Source organism: Galeopterus variegatus, unplaced genomic scaffold, assembly GCF_000696425.1.
Source record: "Galeopterus variegatus unplaced genomic scaffold, G_variegatus-3.0.2 Scaffold5626, whole genome shotgun sequence".
NCBI lineage: Eukaryota > Metazoa > Chordata > Mammalia > Dermoptera > Cynocephalidae > Galeopterus > Galeopterus variegatus.
The window spans coordinates 48,057-56,761 of record NW_007731737.1 but is presented as its reverse complement, the minus strand read 5'-3'; the positions used below and the strand labels follow the sequence as shown (position 1 = coordinate 56,761).

Genomic DNA, 8,705 nt, shown 5'->3' with positions numbered 1-8,705 from the left:
ATTAACAGAGTGAAAAGACAGCCAACAGAGTGGGAGAAAATATTTGCAAACTATGCATCTGTCAAAAGATTAATATCCAGAATATACAAGGAACTCAAACAACTTAACAGCAAAAAAACAAGTAACTCGATTAAAAACTAGGCAAAGGAGCTGAATAGGCATTTCTCAAAGGAAGGTATGTGAATGGCCAACAGACACATGAAAAAATGCTCAACATCACTCAGCATCTGGAAAATGCAAATCAAAACCACACTGAGATATCATCTTACTCCAGTTAGGCTGTCTAATATAAAAAAGACTAAGAATAACAAATGCTGGCAAGGATGTGGAGAAAGGGGAACCCTCCTACATTGTTGGTGGGACTGTAAGATGATGCAGCCTTTATGGAAAATGGTATGAAGTTTCCTCAAACAACTACAGATGGACCTGCTGCATGACCCAGCAATCCCACTGCTGGGTATACCCAAAGGAATGGAAATTATCATGTTGAAGGGACACCTGTACTCCCATGTTTACTACAGCTCTATTTACAATAGCCAAGGGGTAGAAACAACCTAAATGTACATTGTCAGATGACTGGATAAGGAAAATGTGGTATGTTTATACAATGGAATACTACTCTGCCATAAAAAAGAGTGAAATACAGCCATTCACAGCAACATGGATGAACTTAGAGAAAATTAGGTTAGGTGAAATAAGCCAGACACAGAAAGAGAAATACTGCATGTCCTTGCTTATATGTGGGAGCTAGTAAAAAATAAACAAACAAATATATAAATAAAAAATAAAGATACAACAATCACAATAATATGTTGAACTTTTAAGAGAAAACAACAGAACTGAGATTACCAGAAATGGGAAAGGGGGAAGCCAATGGGGGAAAAGGAAGAAATAGTAAAGGGCCACAAAAATCGACTACATTGTATAATGAAGAATATACTAATTATCCTAATTTGATCATCACATATTGCACACAGGTATTGATATTCAATGCTGTACCCCACAGATAGGTGTGCAAACAACTATGTTTCAATAACAAATAAATAAAAATAACAAAATATAGAAAACTAATGCTAAAAAAAGAAATAAAAACAGTTCATAAAACTTTTTCTAAATAATTTGATGTATAGTTAAACAAAATGAATTTAGTATCTTTTTATTCTTTTCCCACTTGATTAATTGGAATTGTATTGAGTTTCATATTACCCACAGTTGCTGCTTAATCAAAAAAAAAAAAAGATTCACTTATTTCATTCAACAAGAATTCCAGGTATAGGCAATATGGGGCTAATATGGGGCAAATATGGTAATGTAATTATTCCATCAAAGAACAATGCTTATTCTATCTTCCTATTTGAACATCTTTAGTGAAGGCTGTTCTATATACATGTTCCAGTTTCATAACAGGAGAAAATAGAAGAGAGAATACCAAATGACAATTGCTTATATCTCATTGGCAGAATTTTGTCAAATGTTCATTTCTAGTTGCAAAGGAGATTGGGACATTGTGTAAAACTAGGAAAAGGAAAGGGGGAGTTGTTTGAAAGATTGTTATATGAGTAAACTTAATATCTACCACCATCCAGCTCTTTGTCTGCTAAACATTTATATACAACTTTTACACCCTTATGTTTATTTTGAATGAAATGAACACATTCTCTCCCTTCCAAGGTAGGCGGTCTCAAAATTATATCCAGTTTCTTCATTGAGCTTGAAGTCCAGACCTTTGGGTAGTCTGTTCATCAGCTCCAGCTTGGGTTCTTTGTTGATCCTCAGACATAAGTTAGAGACAACTCATCTTCCTCAAACATTCCCAATGTGTTGTTCTGAAGAGAAAAGAAGATAGGATAACAGAAATTAAGTTTTTCTCCTTCTTTAAGAAAGAAAATGGAAAATACACGACTGTTCTTGGTACATAACAAATATAGAATCCTGCTGGACAGGTATGCTTAGGAGTTCTTGATCTGGCAGCAGAAGTTACCATGGTTAGCTAATCTGACATGCTCTGGTACTTCTTTCTGAGTGAGTTTCTTCATCCCTTTTTCCTCCAGGTCCTTGGGTCTACATCTGAGTAGACCTTCTTTGCCTATTTTTTCAGTGCCTACACTTAAGATGGGTACCGTGGAAAGTGAAAGTACATGAAAAAGAGCTCTAAAAATAATTAAAAGACATTACATTATCTACAATATCCATAAATTGGGACTATCCTAGGAAATCAAAGCATGTGGTCTTCCAAGTTGGGAAGATTCTCTACTCAGAGCCCACTTTCTATTGCTGTGAGTTCAGGGACCCAGGAATTACTCTAAGTACGGCTATAGCCAACCAAGCCTGAGATACATTTGGCAATACTCTTTCCTGGAAAATTTATCAGGCTTCCAGGGCATGGCTTTAAGACAATTGTACGAGCTGGACACTTTGTCTCTTGGATCCTCTGTTCTGACCAATTTTTCTCCCTAAACCTAATGGTTGTAGCCTTAGGCCCTGCAAAATAATATGCCAAAGTGAGAATGCAAAACCTTTAATCTAATCTTTGCCACTAAGCTCTGCCTCATTGCCATTCAGAGACCTCCTAAAGAATGATGCTTGAAAAGCCCCAGGGCAACAATTTAATCTCTTTCTGAAGTTGTTCTTAGAAGCCTCTGTTTGCATAGGTACATTTTTAGATACAGAAGCAGCTGGCTTTTCTCAACACTTCATGGTTCCAAATTATGATATTCTCAGTCAATTTACATTGCAGGACACAAACAGAGTGATCTTTAGGCTAGCTGTTCTCCCTTGCAACTCTGCTTAAGGACTATTTAGATCTAGTTTGAGCACATCTCTCCTGTAGCATATTTTTGAAAGTGGCAAGATTTAATAAGCACATGCCAACATTCTGGATTTTATTCCTACCACTCCTACTAATAAAAAAGCCTCAGTTGGCATGTTTCTAAGTATGGCAAGAGCAGTCTGACCAGCTATTTTGCTATTGCTTATTGAAATACATTGGCTTTTCAGCCTGAGGTGATTAAATAGTTACTGTCTGCCCCATCATCTCCACCACAGAATCAATTCCACATTTTAAGTTCTGTTACTTGCAGCTTCCCTCATGATTTTAAAATTACTACATTTAGTCAGCATGCTTAGTTGCAAACAACACAGTTCACTCTTTTTAGTCTATGCAGAGAAAGATTATTTCATAGACTATTAGGTCACTCAAGAATTGTTACAGAGGTCAAAGCGCCAGCCTCTGAAGTTACTGCATAGAAACAATGTCAAATTATTCAATACTTTTGCCCCAGTTACTAAATACAGGAACCTCTATATCAAAGTACTAACGCTTCCGCTGCCACTGTAGCCAAAAGAGAAAGTCCCCAAAATATGGCCAACACTGCACTTTGCTCAATTTTGAGTTTACATCTTACTTGAAAATAAGGTGAATGTCTGGACCATAGCTACAAAGGAATCTGGGACTGTGAGTTATCTAGCTTCAGTCTTGGGAAGATGAGCAACATAAGGAGGGAAACAGCCAAAATGGCAGCAGAATGCTCAGAGATGCTGGCATCCACAAGTGCCAGTTCCCACCACAGCATCACAGATGAAATCTCTGGTTTTATGTCCATTTTAGTACAACCACTATGGAAAGCAATATGGAGGTTTCTCAAACAACTACAGACAGAGCTTCCATATGATCCAGCAATCCCACTTCTGGGTATACACCCAGAGAAATGGAAATCATCGTGTTGAAGGGATACCTGCACTCCCATGTTCATCGCAGCTCTGTTTACAATAGCCAAGACATGGAACCAACCTAAATGTCCATCGATAGATGATTGGATAAGGAAACTGTGGTATATACACTATGGAATACTACTCTGCCATAAACAAGAACGAAATACTCCCATTTGCAACAACATGGATGAACCCGGAGAAACTTATGTTGAGTGAAATAAGCAGAGCACAGAGGGATAAATACTGCATGTACTCACTCATATGTGGGAGCTAAGAGAGAAAGAAGGAAGGAAAGAAAGACCACAGTGATGCATTGGTCTTACAGAGGGAGGGAACATTCCTAGGGCTACAAAGTGGAGTAGGGGGGAAAGGGGGAGGGGGAAGGAGTTTGGAGTATAATTGGGTGGGAGACATGGGTATGCTGCCAGTATGAATCTGGCCCTCACATCATGGGCACAAGGGGTGACAATTAGCTTTGTATCTCATGAATATTCATAATAAAAAACAGAACAAACAAAAAAAACCCACCCACTGTGTAACTTCCAAGATTTGAAACAGCAGTCCCACTGCTGCCTTTCCTCCATGGGGTAAAAATATAAGTTTTTGACAGTTTAAACCTGAAACAGAATGATAAACTTTGTTTATTTTTTAATATTCCTCAATAAGAGCTCTTTGGGAAAAAAAAGAATGTAGGAGCTGGCCAGTTTTTGTGTAGAAAAAATTGTGACAAAGGTTAGTAATATAAGATTTACTAACCAGAATACAACAATTGGGGATTCTGGGTGGGGCATACGGGGATTCTCTGTGCTATCCTTGCAACTGTTCTGTAAATCTAACACTTCTAATATTAAAGCTTTATTTAATTAGAAAATAAAAATAGAATCAATGAGAAATGCAGAGACACTCAAACTCTCTTAAGCAAAATTACAAATATATTTATAGGGGGCACATCATTGATTATTTATATTTGTCCTCCATCCATTAATATCACAAAACTTTATTTTAACATTAAATAAAAGAGTTTGGTTGGGTGAATTGTCTAATCTGACTAAGTCTCACTTGTATTTAGCATATCAATAGATGCTCAATAACTAACTGCTAAGTATGTGACTGGTTGAATAGATGAATATATAAATGAGGGCATATTGATCTCTTGATGTCATAGTAAAAAGAAAAAATACAAATTAATGGAGAAGCTTAATAATGGAATTATGAGCAGTTATTTGGAAGGCATACTTCTACTTGGTACAAAAAAAGAGCTATTGTCTCTTCCTCCTCTTGCTGCATGATATACGTGTACATACACACACACACACACTTATAGTGCATATGTGTACATATATATTTATGAGTTTTGTAGAAAGTGACATTATAGAATGTGTGTGTATATATATGTGTATGCATATGTTGTTATTGTTTTATATGGATTACTATTTGTATAAATATTTAACCAGGTAAAAAATTTGTCTTATTTTTATAACAAGAACTAGAGCCTCAAAAAATTATTTTCTAAAATGAGGCAAGATATTTTACCTTGTTAAGAAACAGATTCTAGAATTGTTTACCAATATTTATTATCTAGAGCTTCCTGTTTATTGTACCTGCTATTTGTAGGTATAAAATATATCAGATTTCTGTCTCCTAGGGTTTGCATGAACTCTGGTGATTTATTTTATCAAAAGGTGACAAAAAATATCATCTTCCTGCTTTTGAAATGTTTTGAGTGTTCAGTTTATGACAATGACAACCATTTTTCTGGCTACTCTAAAATTTCTTTCAATTTGTTTCTTAAGGTAAGAATGAAGCAAATAGACTGGTAATTGGTTTTTTGTTTCTACCTACGCTTTTTTTTTTCTTTTGATAGCAAACAAATTAGAATCTTAGCCATTTTTAACATATGTTTTGAGCAAATTACCAAAGATTTTACCATCCAAATATCTTTGTTACAATTATTTCAGATGTGTGTTTATATAGTTAATCTGGAATTCTGAGTAGATGGGAGACAGCTGTGCTGTTAATCATTCTGCCTGTTCCCCTTGGTTGACAGCGGGCTTTATTAGTTGCCATGGACACAGTATCATTCATTAATTCTTCCTCCCTCCCCACTATTTCCACCATATTTAATAATAAAATAACTCTCAAAATTAGATACTTTTTATGAATATGATGTTTCCAAATATGGTAAAATTATGTTTCCTTTACATATAATAAAAGAATTATATTGTGGTGAAACTCTGTACATTTTTTAGTAAATATTTATTGAAAGATAGATGCCAGAGACATAGGCTCTAACTTTACAAAGGACTTATGGAATAATAACATTATAATAATAATGACTATTACGGATCAAACACTATGCATCTGGGACTGTGCTAACTGTTGTAAGATGTTATCTGCTTACTTTTCATAAATATCTTTTAAGATAGATATTATTGTCCACTTTTTATAGATAAAAATATCAAGATTTATAGAAGTTAAGGCAGGTAGAAATACTATTTCTCAACCCTATCAGACTCAATGAAATCTTTACATAAAACAACTCATAATGACCCACTTTATGCTGAAACAAAATAATATATAATGAGCCTATCTAAATATAATTTAAAAATCAATGAGTTTTATATCTTCACTAATGCCCAATGGGTTATCTAAAATCATGCAGACTGTCCTGTACCTGGTGGGGTATATAGATCTCTGACTTAACCCACTGAATGCTAGTACTGCCCCTCAATGTTTGTGATGACCAAATAGTGGGACTACAATTTGCACACAGGCATGTGAAACTCCAGATCTTGTTCTTATTTGTGCTGTGTTATCTTGCCTCATACATTAATGAGAGAGACATGCTGTCAGGAGTTCTTAAATAAGTTTTGCACTGGCAGTCTCATGAAGACTATGAATGTCTTTTGAAAATTAAGGGGTTTTCTTTTAATACAAAAAAGAAAATTTATGAAATTGAAAATCAAATCAATTATATTGAAATATAGTTTTAGTACAGTAATAATAGGTATAAATAACATTTGAAGTTTCATAACACTTGTAACATTATATGTAAATATGTGTGGTTTTATCTGTGATAATATACTGCTGTGGTTAGTTGCCCATACCAATAATTGAAAAAAATAAATTAAAATAAAAATGAGGTCATGTTATTTTTTTTTCAATTCAAGTTCAGAGATGCTCAGAACTCATCCACGAAACTCAGGTTAAAGACCCCTGTGCTACAGGCAATGTGCAGAGTAAATTGGGAGCTCAGGGTTGATCATGAAGTTAAATAAGCTGTAGGAAAAGTGATACAGAGCAGGTGACTAGATAATCCTTAAAGAATGATTAGTTAACAGGCAGAGAAGCATAGGGAAGAGTGTATACAAAAGTCATGGTGTCAGGAAAAACCATAATATATGTGGGCAATTCTAAGTAGTTTGCATCAACAAGAGGGGGTGGAGGAAACCTGGCAATGAGGGATGGACTAGAACGTGCAGTTATTCTTAAAACCAGAAGGATTTTGCTCTAATTCTACTTGATTTACAATATCTTATACTCTTACTGGAATTTTTAGTTTATTCAGTTACTTGCACATAACTATATTGTCATTTTCTAGTTTACGAAGTCCACTTCCTCAACACCCATTATAATAAAATTAGTTTTATGTTTATGGTGAAGAATTTTCTGAGCATGGATACTGTTCAAGATTACTGTTGCAAATAGCAGATATGGTGTAAGTGAAAATACCCCAAGCAATGATTTATGAGCCATATTTCATTATATCTAGTTAAGTCAAAAGAAATAGGATGGAAAGGGATAAAATTCTCCCTTATTAACATTATTTAACTAATCAAACTTCTTCAATATACAGGTGTTCCTCAAGTTAATGATGGGATTACATTCAGATAAACCTATAGAAAATTGAAAATATCATAGATCGGAAGTGATTTTTTACTTACTTTCAATTTATGGTGGCTTTATCTGGACATAACCCCATTGTAAGTAGAGGAGCTTATTGAATGTGTATCATGTTTGCACCCTTGTAAAATCGAAAAATCTAAGTTGAATCATTATAAATTGGGGACCATCTGTTCCTGCCTTGAGGACCTGTAACATTCCATGGATGGCATGGGTTAGTGGGAATACACTATGCTTTTTTTGATTAGATAGATATAGAATAAATCGCTAACATCAGATGCAACTTACAGCAGTTATCAAAGGTTGTTAACTTATCCACGTTTATTTTCAGTGAGTGCCATAACTCCACAGATCGAATCAAAGTCAGAGTGTGGGATGAAGATGATGACATTAAATCCAGAGTCAAGCAACATTTCAAAAAGGAGTCAGATGATTTTCTGGGACAAACAATTGTAGAAGTGAGGACCCTGAGTGGTGAAATGGATGTCTGGTACAACTTAGGTGATTATCTTTATATCTTCTTGAAAACAAGTTAAACAAAATTCCAGAATATCTGTGGCATGTATTGTATCCTCATATAGGTAAAAATAACTAACGCCTTTCTAGTGCATTCTGTTGGACTTTGGATGGGTTAGTTTCATTGGCAACTAAAGGCTATTCAAAGTCATTATTATTGAAAGACTTTGGTAAGTTTGAGATGAAAAGAGAGAATTCTTTCACAAATAAACTAGATATCTTTTGTGAGAAAAATATTACCCCATTCTTAATTTTTAATTCATAAAATATAGCTTCGAAAACCTTTGCCACATGTATGGAGAACAAATAATCAACCTATGACTAAACGCTCTTTGATTTATTTTCTTCTGGTACATTAATGAAATTTTCACAATAAAGAAGAAATGTATTTTAGAATTCTTTCAAATGATGTAAAAATAGGCTTTAGTTGGCAAAGCCAAGTATGTATATAGATTTATGCTGGCTTTGATGATGAAGATATTGAGAATATGTTTAAGTGGCATGATTTTTTATATGAAATTTTATTATGGAACGATGAATTAAAGACAAGTTTTTTTTTTGTTTGTTTGTTTTTT

The 8,705-nt window shown here is 34.5% G+C and overlaps 1 protein-coding gene across 1 annotated transcript in view; it reads left to right on the top strand.

The window, feature by feature from the left end:
* LOC103605151 (protein unc-13 homolog C-like) overlaps positions 1 to 8,705 on the top strand; it is a gene marked incomplete at its 3' end in the record, with an annotated part of 212,770 nt that overhangs the window by 156,166 nt on the left and 47,899 nt on the right. Inside the window, exon 8 of the mRNA XM_008589736.1 lies at positions 7,946 to 8,115. Within this exon, the coding sequence (XP_008587958.1) occupies positions 7,946 to 8,115 (170 nt within the window). The remainder of the gene's footprint in view (positions 1 to 7,945; positions 8,116 to 8,705) is intronic.